General features: G+C 43.0%; 1 protein-coding gene across 1 annotated transcript in view; it reads left to right on the top strand.

The window, feature by feature from the left end:
* Positions 1-22,686, top strand: part of SMARCD2 (SWI/SNF related BAF chromatin remodeling complex subunit D2) — an 805,600-nt gene that overhangs the window by 272,827 nt on the left and 510,087 nt on the right. The window contains exon 5 of the mRNA XM_086923795.1: positions 18,126-18,245. Within this exon, the coding sequence (XP_086779921.1) occupies positions 18,126-18,245 (120 nt within the window). The remainder of the gene's footprint in view (positions 1-18,125; positions 18,246-22,686) is intronic.

The following is a 22,686-nucleotide window of genomic DNA, read 5'->3' as shown; positions in this document are numbered from 1 at the left end:
GTGCTGGGCTCAAAGATGCAGCACTGAGGTCTCTCCTGATAACAGGTGAGTAAATCGGAATTCGTAGTTCGGCTTTTGGGACCCCCTGAACAGGCCTAGGGGTCAGGGTGTTTCTGCCCTGCCCCCTTTTCGCGTTTTCGTGATTTTTTTTATAGGTTTCCTGATTTTAAGTGTTGACAGCCAATTAGAATACAGCTCGTGCACGGCAGGGTGTGCTTAGGATGCGCGGATCCTGCACGGCCATAGATATATATGTACTTTTAAATTTGATTTTCTCAGGAACTACTGAACGGATTTACACCATTTAAGCAAAAATAACGAGTTTGAACTAAGGACTACCTCTTGCCAAATTTGATGTAATTCCGTTCATCAGTTTGGGCTGTAGCCGCGATGAATGGTTCCTATGGAAAATTGCATGGGGAAAACACGTTTTGGAACCCCCCTTTTTTCTCGGCCCCCGCTTGACGAATTACCCGAGACTTACAGGATAGGAGCAGCCATTAGTTTTGAAAATCTCAAGAAGATTCGTCAACCGGCGCCAAAGTTATTCCAAATACAATGTTGCGGATTTCCTATGGAAAATAGGTCCCAACTATAACTATCTACTGGCGAATGCCTGTAGATAATATATATATATATATATATATATATATATATATATATATATATGTGTATATATTCAATCAAAACAGGTAGCCTTAACAGAAGCTCTGCCACACGAAGTTTTTCAATGAGCACGTTTATTTGAATCCATTTCACTGCTCGCATCCCAGCAGATTTCAGAGTCTCCTTCGAACATAAAAGCCTGACGCGTTTCAGGGATGACCCTTTCCTCAGAGGCAATGTTCGTGAAGGTCAATCAAACAGTTCCTGATAGTGTTCTGGTTGAATTTGATGCACGAAAAAGCAAATCCCAATTGGAAACAACTAGCAAAGAATTTTCCAGCTATGATTCCATGACTAGTACAGATGCCAGTGAAAATGAAGGCACACCACAAACAACATCAGAAAGTAGAAAAAAGACCAACTTTTTTAACAGAGATGAGAATGGCTCTAGAACAACAGAGCAAGAACACACAAAGAGGTGGTGGCAGAGGCCGTGGAAGGGGAACAAGAGGAAGACAAGATGAGGGAAGAGAGGCAACAGAAGAACAAAGACAGGACACATGGACCAAAGATCGATTTCGAAGAAGGAAGAAATTCACCTTTGGACGACAGTTTGATGCACTAAAAGGCAAAGCCCAATTGGAAACAACTAGCAAAGAATTTACCAGCTATTATTCCCTGACTAGTACAGATGTCAGTGAAAACGAAGGCACACCACAAACACACCACAAACCAGATCAGAAAGTAAAAAAAAGACCAACTTTTTAACAGAGATGAGAATGGCTCTAGAACAGAGCAAGAACACACAAAGAGGTGGTGGCAGAGGCCGTGGAAGGGGAACAAGAGGAATACAAGAAGAGGGAAGAGAGGCAAGAGAAGAACAAAGAGAGGACACATGGACCAAAGAACGGCTAAGACAACCAAGGAAACAGTAATAGAAGAACAAAAAAGTCGAAAACTAAACGTCATCAATCTTTCTGAAAAAATATTAACAGACACAGAAAAAGAAGTTCTGAAAAAAGGCTTAAATTTCTGTCCGACATCTCACATAGACCTTGCTCAAGCCAGGATTGATCTTTACAAGTACACAAGGAAAATCAAGCTAGCGAAAATACACGCAGAAAAAAACACATTGCAACATACAATAAGATCAACACCAACATATAGCACTCTTCTAGCAGAAGATGTACAGGGCCTGGAAGCTTTAATAACTATGGGGGCAGTAACAACATCACAAGAAAATGCAGCTTTGTCAGAATTACAAGACCTACTACCTCCGAAAGGGGCAGGAGAAAGTGGATTAAAATCGAAGTCAAAATATAATCCTATCTTATCACCGAGTAACATGGTAGATTTGTTCCATGAAGCTATAACGGAAGATCTGTACAAAATGAGAAATTTGAAAGCAAAAGACAATCTAACGAAACAACAAAGAGAAGCTTTTAACAAATTACAAAAAGATATGTCAATTGAAATAAAACCTGCGGACAAGGGTGGAAATATCATCATCCTTGATAAAAGAGATTATGTAGCAGAAGCTAAGAGACAATTGACAGATATTGAATGCTACAATGAATTGCAAATCGACCCTACCTTGGACATTCAAGAAAATCTAACTACGAAACTTCGATCATGGTGTGAACAAGGATTGATAGACAAAGAAGAACAGAGATATTTAAGTCAACGACATCCCACATTAGCAACGTTCTACTGCTTGCCCAAAATACACAAAAGTAAAGAACACTCTCAGGGAAGACCAATTGTGTCGGCAAATAATTCCTTATTGGAACCCATTTCCAATTACATTGATCACTTCCTAGCCACGCTTGTAAAAGACCTTAGCTCATATCTCAGACACCACCGATCTCCTACAAAAATTGGACGGAATAACATGGCAGCCCACCTTTAAGCTGATCACGATGGATGTAATTTCCTTATATACGAATATAGAACATTCCATTGATATTGAGGCATGTAAATACTTCTTAGGGAAGAGAAACAGTAAATATTATGAGCATAACATCATGCTAAATGAAATGATCTCCCTATGCCTCAACAATAACATCTTTTTATTCAATAAACAGCTATATAAACAAATAAAAGGATGTGCGGTGGGCATTTCCTTTTCGCCCAATTATGCAAATCTAACCATGGGATGGTTTGAGCAAAAATTGTCTTGGGCAGCAGAAAATGATGCATTGCTGAAAAAGATAATTCTATGGCTGCGCTTCATAGATGATCTTTTGATTATCTGGGACGGCACGGAACAGCAATTCTTAAATTATTTTGACAGCCTTAACAACAATGTGTCAAAACTAAAATTCACATATGAAATAGGTGAAACACAGGTGACCTTCCTAGATACAAACTTCTGTATAGAAAATAATTCGCTGCAGACAACATTACATCGTAAGAAAACGTCTACGAATGCCATATTACATGGAGAAAGCATAATCAAAAACTCAAATGGAGCATCCCATATGGGGAATTCTTAAGATTAAGGCGGAACTGCTCAACTGAATCTGAATTTGAAAAACACAATAAAGAAACAAGCAATAGATTTCAGAAACGAAAATACCCAAAGAAAGTTGTTGAAAAATGTCTACAAAGAGCCTCAAGTCAACAACGAGGAGAACTACTTAAGAACAAACATAAATCAGATGAAATAGACAAAACAATAAGACTAATAACATCATATAGTGCAGAAAACAAAAGTCTGTTAAGACTCATAAAAAACACTGGGGGATTTTACAGCTGGATCTGACCTTAACAGCAATAATTGGAGATCATCCAAGCGTAACATACCGCCGAGCAAGAAACATAGGAGATAGAATTGTCCACAGTAATTTTCAACAAGCCCCAGTAACAACTTTGTAAAGTGTGCAAAATTGCAAAACATAAACGACAGGTTGACAACAGAGACGGCACAAAATGGCAAAGTAAACAACATCTCGCATGCAAAAGCAATTTGTCATTTATATGGTAGAGTGCCCGTGCCCACTAAGATACATATCAACACCAAAAACAGGGTCTGGGCTCACTGGCAATAAGGACAAGCCTCACCAGAACAATAATAAACCAAAGAGCGGTACCAATATTGCCACGCTACTTATATCATGGATCACGGGTGATCACTCGAATCACTGAACAAAACAGTAATTCTCAACGAATCTTATTTCAGAATGAATCAGGTTTTTTTTAAATTTTTACTTAATGCATGTATCAAATCAATGTGCACCTTTTTTCTTTTTCAAGTAGAAAACATTTATAATAGATCACAATGAACACAACTTCAACAAAAAACAAGAGGAAAGTAATATTTTTCACAAAAATCACGACTTGCATTCAACATTCATACCACACAACATCTCATAACTATATACATTACAGTTTTTACAACTATTTACAATATCACAGTTTGAAAAAACAAAGCATTGGAAATAAGCAAGTAAACAATATTCGTATGTTTCCGAGTTACTCAAGAGTTCCTAATGCTGAATAGAAGAGGTCTACGCGTTTCGATAACCCCTGGTTATGGGGAAATCTCATCAGGACCATATGCCTCTAGGTTGCTGGCTTCACTTTTGTGGTTGAAAATAGTCTTACGCCTGCTGTGGCTGTGTTATTAACTGGAAAAGAAGTTCGGGTGGAAGTGGATATTGTTGGTTAATGGCGTGGGGAGTTCACGGGTATTTGTGTCCGCCTGAAGCGATTTTGCGGCGTGCTCCGGTCTCCTGTTTGGGTTGTGTCCGCTGTGTCAATCGGGGGGTCCGCGCTCTTCGGTCTCTGTTCGTAAGTCCAGTTACCGGCACCATCCAGTCAATCCAGTCGACTGGATGGTGCCGGTAACTGGACTTACGAACAGAGACCGAAGAGCGCGGACCCCCCGATTGACACAGCGGACACAACCCAAACAGGAGACCGGAGCACGCCGCAAAATCGCTTCAGGCGGACACAAATACCCGTGAACTCCCCGCGCCATTAACCAACAATATCCACTTCCACCCGAACTTCTTTTCCAGTTAATAACACAGCCACAGCAGGCGTAAGACTATTTTCAACCACAAAAGTGAAGCCAGCAACCTAGAGGCATATGGTCCTGATGAGATTTCCCCATAACCAGGGGTTATCGAAACGCGTAGACCTCTTCTATTCAGCATTAGGAACTCTTGAGTAACTCGGAAACATACGAATATTGTTTACTTGCTTATTTCCAATGCTTTGTTTTTTCAAACTGTGATATTGTAAATAGTTGTAAAAACTGTAATGTATATAGTTATGAGATGTTGTGTGGTATGAATGTTGAATGCAAGTCGTGATTTTTGTGAAAAATATTACTTTCCTCTTGTTTTTTTGTTGAAGTCGTGTTCATTGTGATCTATTATAAATGTTTTCTACTTGAAAAAGAAAAAAGGTGCACATTGATTTGATACATGCATTAAGTAAAAATTAAAAAAAAACCTGATTCATTCTGAAATAAGATTCGTTGAGAATTACTGTTTTGTTCAGTGATTCGAGTGATCACCCGTGATCCATGATATAAGTAGCGTGGCAATATTGGTACCGCTCTTTGGTTTATTATCACTAAGATACATAGGCAGCACGATCTTTGAAGTAAAAAAGCGAATCCTCGAACATATTAGAGCCACGAATCACAAGGACAGCACAAACGCCATAGCAAAACACATGGAAATACATCATGATGGCAAGTGGGAGTCTTTAAAATACTGGGCTCTAGAACAAATCCTAACAGAAAGAGGTGGAGATCCCAAGAAAATCCTGAGACAACGAGAATTGAAACATATAATCTCCTTCAAAACCTTAGATACGAGGGGTCTAAATCAAAATGAAGAACTTTATGTGCACCTCTAAGAAACCACTCATGAGTCCGAAACAAAAAGATATTGCCTACACAAAAAACTCACCAGAGAGATGAATAACATTGTGGACGAAATACAGGACAGTAAAAGCTGCAGATTGCAAACCATTATAAAAATGGTAGTTAAAATAATCTAACCAAATGCTTACTAGAGAGCTAGAAACTTTGTATAAGCAAAAGAACAAAATAGCATATACAGCCTGTCAAATAGATTGATTCTAAAATGTTTTTAAATCACAAACCTAAATGTGCACTTTTTTCACTGATAAACTTAGAACCTTATGTTAAGTGTAACTATTTTACCACAATAACCACAATGCACTGCAAATGAAAAACAGGAAGTAACTGTATGCCTTGAAATAAAAGAAGCCCTTTTCTTTTGTGATTACATCCCGTGAAAAAGCCTTATGCTAAGGCGAAATGCTTTGGACATGGTGGAACTCTGTGAATAAATACCGCCACATCTTCTAAATACAAGTGCGTGCGTTTCATTCTTTTTTACCGCGAGGTAAAATTACTCTTGTGAATATTTACCGGTGTGACCCTGCCGGTTGGAACGCACCACCCCATCTAAGAGCGCCGGCGTCCACACTCCTTGGGTCACACAGCTGCAAGACATATATATATATATATATGTATATCTATCCTTGTACTCGTCTCACCCACAGGAATTCAATCTCCACAGAGACGAAGCGTACCCAAAGTCGTGCTGAAATAATTTTATTTTTCACACAGCACCTCCGCCATGACTCGTTTCGGTCCTCCTCGGACCTTGATCACATGACAAGTTACATGGGGAAGCTCATATTATTTAAAGTGACGGTGCAAAGGTTAGTGCAATGAAAATGGACAACAGACTGAGTGTCTACCACATCATACTTATACCTGTAAAATATGATATGTTGAATGTGCAAATGACTGCTAATGCTTAGTGCAAATACATCAATAAATATTTATAATAAATATTTCAATCTAGGTGTGGTTTAAAAGCCATAAAAAGGGAAAATCTAACTTTATAAACACGATTAATTAAAATCTGTGCCAGAAGTTCCAAATTGGTAAAATCACAACATATTTCAAAAGCACAATATTTTCACATATTAGAAAATAGCAGCATCAAACACATCAGTGGCTAGGCCACGTACTTAATAAAGCCCCAGTGAGCAATGCAAGAATTGTCCAAGAAAAAGTGCAATGTGTTGTTATAATAAGTGTACCAACCCTACAAATTGATAAAAAATTGTGAATAAAAACTGTATTACATATTCAGCGAACGGCAAATATAAATTCATTGATGAAAAACAATCGAAGACATTTACATTTAGACACAGAATATTTCGGTGGAATTCAATCCATTAGGACTTTCAGTGTCCATCTCAAGTATATACTTTCTCTCTAACTTTCTCAGCTTTGCATTTCTATCTCCTCCACGTCTTAACGGGGCAATGCAGTCCACCTCATAGTATATTAGGTAATGATTCTTGGCATGCATAGCCTCAAAATGCCGAGCCACTTGGTACGAATCGTCACCATTTTTAATTGCACGTAAGTGCTGGAGTATCCTTTTGTGACATTGGGGTTTTGTGCTCCCCACATATTTTAAACCACAAGGGCACTCCAGCACGTATACGGCAAATTCAGTTCGGCATGTCAGTTTTTTATCTATTTTGATAGGCTTGTTCTTAAAGGGGCTATGATATTCAGTCTTGTTGACACCCTGTTTACATGCCTTGCATGTGGCACATTTTATGAACCCTTTGCTTCCCAAGATCCATAAGTCACTGGTTTTTACCTCTGGACTACTAGTGACCAGTGTGTTACTCGTAGCACTAGCCTTTCTAAATGTCAGGTTGGGAGAGCGTGTAAGTTTCTCCCCTAGAGTGGGATCATTCCCAATGAGAGGCCAATTTTTTGTGATGATTCTTCTAATCGCATGATGTTGATTGCTGTATGTCAATATCAGCCTCAACGGTTGATGCTCACTTGGAATAGTCCTGATTGCACTTCTGGTCACCAATGCCTGAGATCTACCCTATGTGTTAGCTCTATTGGTGGATTTGTCAATCATTTTTGGGCTGTATCCTCTCTCAATGAATCTGGAGCGAAATTCCCTCTGTGCTCTGATACAGTCAGTATCAAGGCTGCAAATCCTTCTGATCCGCAGCATCTCTCCATAGGGGATGCTGCGGATCAAATTGGCAGGATGATTGCTCTCCGCATGTAACACCGAGTTGCCCGCCGTGCTTTTCCTATGCAACCTGGTATTGAGGAGATTTTCTGAGATAAATATTTCAACATCAAGAAAAATCACTGTGGACTTGCTAATGTGTCTGGTAAAGTGCAAATTCATATTGTTAACACTCAGAGAGTCCATAAAGATCTGAGCTTCACTCTCTGTACCCTTCCAGATGAGCAAAAGATTGTCTATATATCTAAACATGTGAGCTATCTGGGTATTCACAAATTGATTGTCGTCTGTCATTAAAACCTGCTTTTCCCAAAGCCCCATGTGCAGACAGGCGTAGCTAGGGGAAAAGCATGCCCCAAAGCTACGCCTCTGATTTTCTGATACACCTGTTTGGCAAACAAAAAATAATTATTTTCAAGGCACATTGTGATTATAGCCATCAACATTTTGTTGTGTTCTAGGTAACAAATAGGACGTTTCCTAAGGAAATGATCTACTGCTTTAAGACCGTCCCTATGATGTATACTAGTATATAATGAAGATGCGTCCATAGAAATCAGTAGCATATCGTCACTCCACACCACTCTTTCCAATTTTCGTAGCAAGTCACCTGTGTCCAATATGAATGATGGCAATGTTCGCACAAACTCTTGGAGGAAGTAGTCCACATACTTGCTTGCATTCTCCATAATGCTACCACATGCCGATATTATTGGCCTGCCCGGAGGATGGGTCTTATTTTTGTGGATTTTAGGTATAAAATATACCAATGGCATTATTGGATTGTCATTTTTAAGGAAACAAAACTCATCTGTTGACAACAGCCCATTACTTTTCCATGCTATTAGGCACAAATAAAAATTGTCCCATGAGGCTTTCACTGTTCTCATATCACTGCGCCTATAGCAGTCCGTATCTCCTAGCTGACTGGGTGCCTCTGCCATATACATATTATATGGCTAGAGGACGATGTTTCCTTCTTTGTCAGCTTGGCGTATTATTATGTTTTTGTTGGATTTCAACTTCTTCATGAGCTGGAAATATGCGTCATCCTTTGCCGTATACCTCCTTTTGGCTTCATTTTGTTTTTTGTATAAAGTTTTGAGTTCCTGTTTTACCTTATCATGGAAGATATCGATATTATCGCGTATCATCACTGGGCAAAATTTAGATTTTGGTTTAACTTTTGTTAATGGCCCTTGAGCATATTCCCTGGACATTTGGCTGAGAGGCTCTAATGTGACGTTGCCCTCGTCACGTAGATCATGTAGAATAGATCTTGCATGAGTCCTGCATTTTGTACTGTTATGCATGATGGTGTTGCACTAGTTACAGCCAATGGTATTTTCTGTTTCCCAGTTCCTTGTAGCAGATGGAACTTCTTTAGTTTGATTTTTCGTATAAACTTATATACATCAATCCGGCAATCCGCATAGTTAAAATTTCCCTTGGGACAAAATGACAAACCCAATGATAGAATGGATGTTTCATTTGCAGATAGCTGTATGTCCATTAAGTTTATGACGGTTTGTACTTCCACCACACATTCGTTCGTCTCATTTACCGACTCCATTGTTTCTTCGATTTCTTGATGTATTGTTTTTTTGTTATTGTACCGCTGTTTGTGGCATTGCTCCCATCTCTTGCGGTTCCTTGTGCTGGTTGCTGAGCATTTTGTGCCCCAGAGCGCAGTGTTTGTCGGCTGTCCTGCCTTAGGCAGTCCTCCTCCTGTGCTAGGGTATATTTGTGAAACCCCACCCTTTGAGCTCGGGTGGTCTCATTGTCAGAGCCACTGTCAATTGCTGAGCTTAAGTCAGATGCGGATGTGGTTATGGCAGTTGGCACTTCACTTAGCATAGCAGGCTGGGCCGGCCCTGTAGTTTGCTGCTGTTGTTGCTGCTTTTTGGCCTTTACGTTGACATATTTCCTGGCAAACGAAAATACCTGCCCGTTTTCATAGTCCAATCTGTCCCTTTGGATTTTGAAGCTTTTACGTTTTTTTATAATTTCTTCCTCTCTGGACAAACGGGCCAGCATATCTTCCCTGTATTTGGTAGTTACTGGTGTTGTTTCTACTTTAGCAATTTCTTCATTAAGAGCCTCTATTTGTGTTTGAAGTTTTTCTCTATCACTCTCTGCGTACTTTACTAAAAGCACCACAAGTCGCTTTGAGGAATCCAAGTTTATCTCCGCCCAGTCTGCCAGCATATTGGGGTCCGGGTTTTCATAACTATGGGCCAGCATTATGCGCAGCCCCCTTGGTATTCGGCCCACTTCTAAATAGCGACTTAGGGAGCGGTGCTACCACCACTTCGCCTGTTCAGAATTTCATTAATTTTTCCAGTCTTTTATACAAGTCCCTTATGGTACTGTTTGAGTCGGTATTGGGAGCCGTGATCGAGTTCGAAGCAAGGTTTCCACTTGGAACATCAATTAATAAATCATTTGCCGCCACCACCCGACTTCGTAACTTGTCAGCGGACATGATTATATATATATATATATATATATATATATATATATATCCATCAAAACGAAGGTGACCCCTCGGTTGTCCTCATGGAAAGAGCCACTCAGCAGGTAAGTATGTTCTTAGCTTTAATCATGAAAGCTGCAGCATCACATCCGAAAACAGCATTATAAGTCAAGGGAGTCCATACGCCGACGCGTTTCGTGCGCTGTGCGCACTTCTTCAAAGGCGGACTGTTGAAATACCACACAGCAATCCACGGCACCTGAACACTTTATGACGCTCGCTGGGTAGGGCGGGGACAGCTCGCACTGTCTTCTGGTCAGTTGAGTGCAGTGGACAATAAAGTTTTGCTAGTGTGCTGTCATATTCAAATAAAGTTCCCCAGTGGGTTAGTGCTCGTTTCTCTTCTGGGAGGCTGCACTGTAGAACTTCCATTAAGCCCTCGCCTGCCCCTTCAGCCAGCGTGATTAGGCGCCAGCCTGGGCTGTGAAACACAGCGGGGTTCTTTCCCCGGCTGGACTAGCCGCTACGAATCCATCAAAACGAAGGTGACCCCTCGGTTGTCCTCATGGAAAGAGCCACTCAGCAGGTAAGTATGTTCTTAGCTTTAATCATGAAAGCTGCAGCATCACATCCGAAAACAGCATTATAAGTCAAGGGAGTCCATACGCCGACGCGTTTCGTGCGCTGTGCGCACTTCTTCAAAGGCGGACTGTTGAAATACCACACAGCAATCCACGGCACCTGAACACTTTATGACGCTCGCTGGGTAGGGCGGGGACAGCTCGCACTGTCTTCTGGTCAGTTGAGTGCAGTGGACAATAAAGTTTTGCTAGTGTGCTGTCATATTCAAATAAAGTTCCCCAGTGGGTTAGTGCTCGTTTCTCTTCTGGGAGGCTGCACTGTAGAACTTCCATTAAGCCCTCGCCTGCCCCTTCAGCCAGCGTGATTAGGCGCCAGCCTGGGCTGTGAAACACAGCGGGGTTCTTTCCGCGGCTGGACTAGCCGCTACGAATCCATCAAAACGAAGGTGACCCCTCGGTTGTCCTCATGGAAAGAGCCACTCAGCAGGTAAGTATGTTCTTAGCTTTAATCATGAAAGCTGCAGCATCACATCCGAAAACAGCATTATAAGTCAAGGGAGTCCATACGCCGACGCGTTTCGTGCGCTGTGCGCACTTCTTCAAAGGCGGACTGTTGAAATACCACACAGCAATCCACGGCACCTGAACACTTTATGACGCTCGCTGGGTAGGGCGGGGACAGCTCGCACTGTCTTCTGGTCAGTTGAGTGCAGTGGACAATAAAGTTTTGCTAGTGTGCTGTCATATTCAAATAAAGTTCCCCAGTGGGTTAGTGCTCGTTTCTCTTCTGGGAGGCTGCACTGTAGAACTTCCATTAAGCCCTCGCCTGCCCCTTCAGCCAGCGTGATTAGGCGCCAGCCTGGGCTGTGAAACACAGCGGGGTTCTTTCCGCGGCTGGACTAGCCGCTACGAATCCATCAAAACGAAGGTGACCCCTCGGTTGTCCTCATGGAAAGAGCCACTCAGCAGGTAAGTATGTTCTTAGCTTTAATCATGAAAGCTGCAGCATCACATCCGAAAACAGCATTATAAGTCAAGGGAGTCCATACTCCGACGCGTTTCGTGCGCTGTGCGCACTTCTTCAAAGGCGGACTGTTGAAATACCACACAGCCTAATCACGCTGGCTGAAGGGGCAGGCGAGGGCTTAATGGAAGTTCTACAGTGCAGCCTCCCAGAAGAGAAACGAGCACTAACCCACTGGGGAACTTTATTTGAATATGACAGCACACTAGCAAAACTTTATTGTCCACTGCACTCAATTGACCAGAAGACAGTGCGAGCTGTCCCCGCCCTACCCAGCGAGCGTCATAAAGTGTTCAGGTGCCGTGGATTGCTGTGTGGTATTTCAACAGTCCGCCTTTGAAGAAGTGCGCACAGCGCACGAAACGCGTCGGCGTATGGACTCCCTTGACTTTTAATGCTGTTTTCGGATGTGATGCTGCAGCTTTCATGATTAAAGCTAAGAACATACTTACCTGCTGAGTGGCTCTTTCCATGAGGACAACCGAGGGGTCACCTTCGTTTTGATGGATTCGTAGCGGCTAGTCCAGCCGCGGAAAGAACCCCGCTGTGTTTCACAGCCCAGGCTGGCGCCCAATCACGCTGGCTGAAGGGGCAGGCGAGGTCTTAATGGAAGTTCTACAGTGCAGCCTCCCAGAAGAGAAACGAGCACTAACCCACTGGGGAACTTTATTTGAATATGACAGCACACTAGCAAAACTTTATTGTCCACTGCACTCAATTGACCAGAAGACAGTGCGAGCTGTCCCCGCCCTACCCAGCGAGCGTCATAAAGTGTTCAGGTGCCGTGGATTGCTGTGTGGTATTTCAACAGTCCGCCTTTGAAGAAGTGCGCACAGCGCACGAAACGCGTCGGCGTATGGACTCCCTTGACTTTTAATGCTGTTTTCGGATGTGATGCTGCAGCTTTCATGATTAAAGCTAAGAACATACTTACCTGCTGAGTGGCTCTTTCCATGAGGACAACCGAGGGGTCACCTTCGTTTTGATGGATTCGTAGCGGCTAGTCCAGCCGCGGAAAGAACCCCGCTGTGTTTCACAGCCCAGGCTGGCGCCCAATCACGCTGGCTGAAGGGGCAGGCGAGGGCTTAATGGAAGTTCTACAGTGCAGCCTCCCAGAAGAGAAACGAGCACTAACCCACTGGGGAACTTTATTTGAATATGACAGCACACTAGCAAAACTTTATTGTCCGCTGCACTCAATTGACCAGAAGACAATGCGAGCTGTCCCCGCCCTACCCAGCGAGCGTCATAAAGTGTTCAGGTGCCGTGGATTGCAGTGTGGTATTTCAACAGTCCGCCTTTGAAGAAGTGCGCACAGCGCACGAAACGCGTCGGCGTATGGACTCCCTTGACTTTTAATGCTGTTTTCGGATGTGATGCTGCAGCTTTCATGATTAAAGCTAAGAACATACTTACCTGCTGAGTGGCTCTTTCCATGAGGACAACCGAGGGGTCACCTTCGTTTTGATGGATTCGTAGCGGCTAGTCCAGCCGCGGAAAGAACCCCGCTGTGTTTCACAGCCCAGGCTGGCGCCCAATCACGCTGGCTGAAGGGGCAGGCGAGGGCTTAATGGAAGTTCTACAGTGCAGCCTCCCAGAAGAGAAACGAGCACTAACCCACTGGGGAACTTTATTTGAATATGACAGCACACTAGCAAAACTTTATTGTCCACTGCACTCAATTGACCAGAAGACAGTGCGAGCTGTCCCCGCCCTACCCAGCGAGCGTCATAAAGTGTTCAGGTGCCGTGGATTGCTGTGTGGTATTTCAACAGTCCGCCTTTGAAGAAGTGCGCACAGCGCATGAAACGCGTCGGCGTATGGACTCCCTTGACTTTTAATGCTGTTTTCGGATGTGATGCTGCAGCTTTCATGATTAAAGCTAAGAACATACTTACCTGCTGAGTGGCTCTTTCCATGAGGACAACCGAGGGGTCACCTTCGTTTTGATGGATTCGTAGCGGCTAGTCCAGCCGCGGAAAGAACCCCGCTGTGTTTCACAGCCCAGGCTGGCGCCCAATCACGCTGGCTGAAGGGGCAGGCGAGGGCTTAATGGAAGTTCTACAGTGCAGCCTCCCAGAAGAGAAACGAGCACTAACCCACTGGGGAACTTTATTTGAATATGACAGCACACTAGCAAAACTTTATTGTCCACTGCACTCAATTGACCAGAAGACAGTGCGAGCTGTCCCCGCCCTACCCAGCGAGCGTCATAAAGTGTTCAGGTGCCGTGGATTGCTGTGTGGTATTTCAACAGTCCGCCTTTGAAGAAGTGCGCACAGCGCACGAAACGCGTCGGCGTATGGACTCCCTTGACTTTTAATGCTGTTTTCGGATGTGATGCTGCAGCTTTCATGATTAAAGCTAAGAACATACTTACCTGCTGAGTGGCTCTTTCCATGAGGACAACCGAGGGGTCACCTTCGTTTTGATGGATTCGTAGCGGCTAGTCCAGCCGCGGAAAGAACCCCGCTGTGTTTCACAGCCCAGGCTGGCGCCCAATCACGCTGGCTGAAGGGGCAGGCGAGGGCTTAATGGAAGTTCTACAGTGCAGCCTCCCAGAAGAGAAACGAGCACTAACCCACTGGGGAACTTTATTTGAATATGACAGCACACTAGCAAAACTTTATTGTCCACTGCACTCAATTGACCAGAAGACAGTGCGAGCTGTCCCCGCCCTACCCAGCGAGCGTCATAAAGTGTTCAGGTGCCGTGGATTGCTGTGTGGTATTTCAACAGTCCGCCTTTGAAGAAGTGCGCACAGCGCACGAAACGCGTCGGCGTATGGACTCCCTTGACTTTTAATGCTGTTTTCGGATGTGATGCTGCAGCTTTCATGATTAAAGCTAAGAACATACTTACCTGCTGAGTGGCTCTTTCCATGAGGACAACCGAGGGGTCACCTTCGTTTTGATGGATTCGTAGCGGCTAGTCCAGCCGCGGAAAGAACCCCGCTGTGTTTCACAGCCCAGGCTGGCGCCCAATCACGCTGGCTGAAGGGGCAGGCGAGGGCTTAATGGAAGTTCTACAGTGCAGCCTCCCAGAAGAGAAACGAGCACTAACCCACTGGGGAACTTTATTTGAATATGACAGCACACTAGCAAAACTTTATTGTCCACTGCACTCAATTGACCAGAAGACAGTGCGAGCTGTCCCCGCCCTACCCAGCGAGCGTCATAAAGTGTTCAGGTGCCGTGGATTGCTGTGTGGTATTTCAACAGTCCGCCTTTGAAGAAGTGCGCACAGCGCACGAAACGCGTCGGCGTATGGACTCCCTTGACTTTTAATGCTGTGCTCGGATGTGATGCTGCAGCTTTCATGATTAAAGCTAAGAACATACTTACCTGCTGAGTGGCTCTTTCCATGAGGACAACCGAGGGGTCACCTTCGTTTTGATGGATTCGTAGCGGCTAGTCCAGCCGCGGAAAGAACCCCGCTGTGTTTCACAGCCCAGGCTGGCGCCCAATCACGCTGGCTGAAGGGGCAGGCGAGGGCTTAATGGAAGTTCTACAGTGCAGCCTCCCAGAAGAGAAACGAGCACTAACCCACTGGGGAACTTTATTTGAATATGACAGCACACTAGCAAAACTTTATTGTCCACTGCACTCAATTGACCAGAAGACAGTGCGAGCTGTCCCCGCCCTACCCAGCGAGCCTCATAAAGTGTTCAGGTGCCGTGGATTGCTGTGTGGTATTTCAACAGTCCGCCTTTGAAGAAGTGCGCACAGCGCACGAAACGCGTCGGCGTATGGACTCCCTTGACTTTTAATGCTGTTTTCGGATGTGATGCTGCAGCTTTCATGATTAAAGCTAAGAACATACTTACCTGCTGAGTGGCTCTTTCCATGAGGACAACCGAGGGGTCACCTTCGTTTTGATGGATATATATATATATATATATATTCACTGAGAAAACCATAGGTTTCAGCCATGTTATAGTTAAAAATTATCATTTAAAAAACCTTACAAATTCACTGAAAAAACCATAGGTTTCACACACGCTATAGTTAAGAATTAGCATTTAAAAAACCTTAGAAATTCACTGAAAAAACTATAGGTTTCACACATGTTATAGTTAGCTGGACATTTCACTCTTACAAAACCATTGAAATTCCCCGGTTATAGTTAGTTTAATTAACTATAACTCGCTCGCCTGCAATGCACTGCGGATGCCGTCACATATTACATCACTCATGACATGGTCAGTGACATCGCTGATGACATCTCAAACGACCTCACTGATGACATCACTGATGACATCATCCAGTGAATGTGTGTCTTTCTGAAAAATAAACATTTTTTATATATGTATATCTAAAGGTCGATGGAACAATAAATGGTTAAATAAATGTCTAAATTGATTTTTTTTGTAAAATTGATTCTATAACTGACTTATTAAGTGTATCTTAGTGAATACACGTCTTGCTAGTGGCACCGTCCACTAGTTCTCCTTCAGTCCGGTGGCTACTATCTCATGATTTTACACACACACACACACAGAAGCCATCTGTTTCAATCAATTATTGAGTGCTAATGTATTCTACTCAGTGCATGATTGTTGGGTTACGCTGAGTATAATATATGGGATTCTGTAGTCCCCGTATAAAAACCATGTCTCTAATTTCTTTATAATCTGTGAAGCACCCAGTCGCCGATTATAAAGAAGTGACGTCAGACCTCTACTGTAATAACTACAATCAAGTTATGATGCTACATTGCCTGCTGCCACAGCCAGCAGCCGAGGGAAAAGGCAGGCCAGCTCACAGAGCATAAAACGAAAGATGTCTGTTCAGTTTTTATAGCGGTACCGCGAAATGTAGAAAGAGGAAATTCATGGCAACATGTTTATTCTGTGCACTCCTAAGGTAGTTGTAGACAAGTTAGAATTCCAAGCTACTGCCCTGCGCCTTTAAAAAAATATACTGACTTGTATAAAACTAAATCTAATATCTTTTTCCAACAAGTATCTAACTGCTTTTATGATGTGTTTAATTTTGCACAAGATAATCTATTGTTATTACTCATGTTTGCAAACTTGCTTTCTGTTTCTTATGAAAGATTAATGCACCAAGGATTTAGGTGTTTTGTGGTTATGGTGTGTTCATGTATTATAAGGAATAAAGTACTCCCAGCCATACATGCCAATGATATTGCATATCATCTCTGAGTTCCAAAACGTTATAAAGTAACTCTGCCAACAGTCTTGTTGCTCTATATGGTCGTAGAACGCATCAGTGAGTCACTATATCCTTTTATTGTACAGCAGAGGGGTACTTTATCCCATATATTATTTGATTCCTATCAGTGATATATTCTATTTTTATGCAAATGCATCTGTTTCCTTGTGGGGGTTCTTTAATTGTTTCTGTAGTGGTTAGTGGTTCTTTTACGCATGCATTTGGTAGGCAATATGCTACTTTTTAGTCTTGTTTATTGTATGTATTGGTGTGAAGTATGCCATTATTGTATTTTTTTTCTTTTTGTAATATAATTAATGATCTAAAAAACTGTTCATGCCTAAATCCCTTCCTTACGAAGTTCTCTAGTGTCATATTTCCCCTGAGTATCTTAGTACTGCTTTCTTCCCACACATCCTAAATCCAGGGAATCCAAAGGTTTAAATGCATTGCAGAAGCTGTGGCTGCTTCACATCAGTTGATGAAAAAGTACAGGGCTGACGTATGTTTCAATGGCTTTCCTGAATTGTTGTGCCAGCTGATTCATTTTTCTTCACAAAGTTCCTTCAAGGGATCTTTCTTAAGAAGGACGCACAATCTGATATTACTCATTGTGATAGTTATCTCACCCACCTTGTCCGCAGGACTACTTACAGAGATGCTGTTAGTCGCCAGTCTCTTGACTATAAAAATTCCATAGAGTGACAAGTTAAATATTCCATATTTTTGTGTTGCAAACAATTCATAAACATCGGACAAGATGATATTTTCGAAATTTCTTTTGACGTCAAAAAGTGAAGACGAATGAAAACCTAACGTATGTAGGACTGGGTTATTCTCTTTGCCGTTTAAGAAATTCTTTATGTAGTGCTGTTGACCACATTTAGGCTAAATGTATGTGGGAAATGCATCATTTGAACAGCCCCATCTCAGTACTTTGCTTTCTGCCTTTTCTGAAATGTGCGATGAGAGTTTTCAAATTGGTACTATTTATCTTGATATAACCAAACCTTGGCTAAGCTAAAAGGTCTCACCTGTGAAACCTATTGGCTTTGCCATTCAGCCGGCTATTTCAAGATGATTTTGAGTGCAATAAAAGTAAGAAAAGCAGAAAGTCGCCAGCCAGCATTTATCAGTAATTTCTGTTTGACTATCGTCTTGCTCATTATATCTTTATTTCTGTCAAATCCACAGCAAAAGCGCAAGCTCAGAATCTATATTTCAAACACCTTTGCTCCAGGCAAGCCCGAGGGAGATGAAACGGAGAAAGTTTCTTCGTGGGAGCTCAGAGTGGAGGGAAAGCTCCTGGATGATGTAAGGCTTCTGAATTTATTTGCTTTTTTTCTCCATTTGGTCCTGAAATTACGCTACCAGTTACTATCAGTTGTTACATTTAATCGTATGATTGATGTAATAAAATCAACTATGGGGTGTTAGCCTCTATCCAAAGAGTACTTTGTAGACCCACACCACCTGATCAAGGCGACAACTTTTATTGATTGCTTATGATGATAATAAGCATGCAGAAGCAGGTTTATAGATGAGTAGCCTTTTGCTTATGGTGTCTTCTAAACCTTCTCAACTAGGTTTACCAGTTTATTTTAATGAAGCCTACTCCCACCAAATGTAACCTGTAGGCACTTGAAACTATGTAACACTTCAAAAGAAGCAATATCTAAATGTTTCCTCAATCGAGTGACTGCCATTGTTGAGGCCATCTGGCCTCCCAATCATTTTCTGGAAGTCGATCGATGAAGTTGATTTTGACTGGTGATTAAATATTGAAGGCGATCCCCGTCTCTCGCTATTCTCTTGAAAAGGTGGCAAAACGTTTTTAAGTCCCAGCTTTTGCAAATCTGGTCAGTAGGAGTACACTCTTGACACCAGCCAAAGATCCAGGACCTGGGGGGCACCACATTGAGGGTTAGGACTCACTCCAACAGAGGCCAGCAGCATGGTCCCAAGGCAAGTCCAGTTGGAACTAGTCAGCTGGGCAGTTCTAGGGAGAGATGCCTCTGGAATATTGTTGTTTCCCTGTAGCTGAAGCAGTTCACCATAGCTGCTGTATTTCAGTTTTTTTTGGTTTTGATTAGTAACCATAACTACTTACACACTTTCACTGTGTTTTTGTTTAACAGAAGGTTTTTTATTTAAACATGAGTTAAATGTCTTGTGAGCAGAAGAACACAACCTATTTTCTTTCAAAGGATTCTCTCTGATAACAGTAAACAGGAGCAGAATATCCATGCATGCACAGGGTCCACAGTACACCATTTTGTCAAATGTTCTAAAGGTTAAGAAGAAAACAGCCCTATAACATGCTCTACATATTCTCCCTTTTTTCTGCTTTAAAAAAACGATTAAAATTAGCTCAGTAAAAACACCACTGAATACAACCCTTTTTGATACCCTCAGTAAAAAGCATGCAGGATGGATCTCTAATAGGGAAAGCAGATATAGTGCTAAATTTACTTTGCACCTATAACTAATTCTAAGGCAACCAGCCTTCCCATCATGTAGTGGAGGGTCTGAGTCCGTAAGACTAAGAGGCCCATTAGGATGGCAGGCGGATCTCTCCCGCTGGGCCGGCGATAGCCACCGACGGCCCGGCGGGTGCTATCCGCCCGCCATCCACACCTCGAAGACCCCCCGCCATATTAGGATGCCTCTGGGGGGTCCACAGCGGACGGAAAGACCATCTTCCGCTTTTCCGCCAGTCGACTCGTCGACCGGGCGGAAAACATGGTTAATATAGTGGCGTGTCTGCAAGACACTGCCATCCATATTAGGATTATGGCGGAGATCATCCTTTCCATGGCGGTCTTTGCTTTTGGGGGCCTGTAGCGGGCCCCCAGGATGTCGGGGTGTGGGGGGTGCACATGAGGGATACCTATGGTACCCCTTTCTTTGGCATGGACAAGGTGGCAGGCACCGCACGCTATGCTCAGACTTAACATACTTGTGCCTCAAGAGCAGGGGGGAGGTTGTCTAAAGGTAACGGGGAGAAGTAGGGTGATTAGCCTTGTAGTCCACTATCAGCAGTTGGGAGACAGAGCTTTCAATCTCTTTTCCTGCTCCTGTTCTGACTAGGTCTGAACCCCCTGCCCCACTCAGGGCCCTGAGATGATGCCACGAGTTGCTGGCATTTACACTCCCGTTCGAAGTTGAAGCACTGTATGTTAAGGCATTTTCCTTCTACGACGTGGCATTGAACGAGCATTCAACTCCGAGACAGTCAAAAGCGAGTGTTTCGGGAATTTATTCCATGACTTCTGCTGTATTTTTGCTGTTGGGGTCGATGTTGAGAGCATCAATCTACGACAGATCCAGCAGCAACTCTGTGACGCTAAGGGGCAAGAAGCTCATCTCTTGTGAGAAGGACAGAACTTGGAGAGTAATTCTCCATGTGCCTTCTTCTCTGGAGCAGCAGCCATCTACAAAAGAGCTCCAGCCAACCCAGTAGCAGAGTACAACACTGACCATGCTGGAGCCTTTGAGAGTTCAACTACTATGAACATGTGTCTCTGGTGGCCCCAGTTTTTTGTGGTACCTTGTGTCTCTCCAATCTATCACTGTTCCTCTCCATGGAGATGGCACTAAGAGATCACAAAGAAAAGTTCCCTCCATCGTCATCAGTCTTCAAATGACGAGTCTGCGAGAACAAAGAAGCAGCATCACCACTTTTATCGTTCTATTGAGAGAGAGTCTTTGTAATCACAATGATCAATGTCAAGTTCCTCTTCTGGAAGACCTTCTTCTTTAGATGTGAGTGCCATGTCTATCACATCTCCAGAATCTCCTCTTCGCCGCATTTCACTAGTAGACTACATTGTTGCCTTTCATGAGGTCACCAACAGAGCAGCAATGAAGCTACATATAGGATCATCTTCCCCAGTATGTGAAACCTCCATTTTCAAAGCTCCTTCCTAAACTACAGTGCTAGATCCATGGTAGATATGGACCTAGCTATGTATACTTCTTGACTCTGATATCCATCAAACCTGTGGCTAGACCACAAGAGAAGAAATACAAACCTTCTTATTCAGATTCACGTTTCCCCAAAGAGGCTATGCCTTTATAATGGTTTCTGTGGCTCCACCTGCACCGCTCCTCCAGAAAAAGAAAGCAAGTGAAAGGGTGCAATAGGAAGAAAAGTCTGCAGCACTTCACCCTCTGTGTTAAGGGCTGCTATTTCTACAGTCTTACTTGACCGCTACAATAGTAAGGTTTGGGACTCTCTCAAGCACCTCTCTGACAAATTTCCGAGAGAAGAGTTTCCTAACATTCTAAAACGAGGTGTGGTGGTCTCAGATTAAACTCAGCGTGGCAGAAGATACTGGCCTGTGTGTTTGTGATATCTGCCATGGACGTACCATGAGACGCTCTTCTCGAAAAAGTTTAACCTTTTTAACTCCACAAAAACTATTGAGCTTACTGTATTCCAGCTTCTCCTCCTTTGGGCTACTTGCAAACAAGAAGCTTCAGCAAATGAAGACCGACAAAGCAGAAACATTTAAATCTGTTTTTCTTGAAAAAAGAGTTTTCTACAGTTTAGATCAAGGAGTATAACATAAGACTTAAAAACTTCATATTCCCTGTTGGAAAAGACGACAAACAGCAACTGTAAAAGAAAGTGATTTTTTTCATAAGCAAAACTCAAAAGATCAAAGGTTCACAATAGCCTTCCGCTGCTGCAAGAAAGAACCTTCCAGAAAGACAATGACTCTCTTGCTTTCACTTTCTCTTCCTCTCACTGCTGCATTATACAGCACCCCAGTGGGAGCAGCAGGGAACGTTTTCAACCATTTTCTCACATGACAGAACACAACAAAAGATGTTAGGGTAAAACAGTGTTAAGATTGCTTAAAAAATCTGATTCAATTCTTCACCCCCTTCCATACCTCTGAAAATTGGTCCATCCATTGCCCCCTAAACATCTGGTTAAGAAGTAAAAATTCTTATATGCAAGGACGCTATTGAGAAATTCCTCAAATTGGAAAAAACATTATTTCTTGGTTCGGACAAAAAATCTAATTTAAGAGTTCACCCCATTCAAGACCTTATATATTGCAACAAATCTGTCAAAAAGGACAGGTTTCAAACGCTAGCACTTCATGAGATTTTCCCTCACCTTCACCAGGGAGACTGGGGCATCAACAAATCTGCAGGACGCCTATTTTCACATTCCCATACAAAGCACATTGTAAGTACCCACAATTTTGATGCATCACACTTATTAGCAGTACAGAGTTCTTCCATCGAATTGAAACCAACAGTTTCTCCAAATGCATGGTGTTGGTAACTGTAGCTCTGTTAGGGCAAGGAATATTCCTCTATCCATAGCGGAATATTCCCCAGGCATGAGACTGGATCCGGAAACTCTTCAGAAGTACCTCTGCGTTTCGAAAGGTGGACCCTTGCGGCACTGCATTGACACTGTTCTACTCTGGAAATGACAGGCTGGGCCCATGCAGGCACCACTCCAAGACGCTGACATCAGTTCCTTTCTTTACTCGCCTCCAGACACAGATCTGAAGCTTCCTCTTATTTGTCTGAGACACCTTACTTCAATTTCCCAAAATTCTGATGCAGTGTGCAAGGAATGTCACTCCGTAAAATCATAGTTTTCTAGCCCTGTAGCACAGACAGATGTTTGTGACAGATCCCCGTCAGATGTGCCTTTGTGTTTCTTGGGTTAAGCCACGACCCCAAGACCCGTGGAGACTGCAAGTCGATGAACCTAAAAGCCATCGGG

Source organism: Lissotriton vulgaris, chromosome 5, assembly GCF_964263255.1.
Source record: "Lissotriton vulgaris chromosome 5, aLisVul1.2, whole genome shotgun sequence".
NCBI lineage: Eukaryota > Metazoa > Chordata > Amphibia > Caudata > Salamandridae > Lissotriton > Lissotriton vulgaris.
Note: the sequence above shows the minus strand (reverse complement) of the source record. Positions and strands in the feature narration are given on the sequence as shown.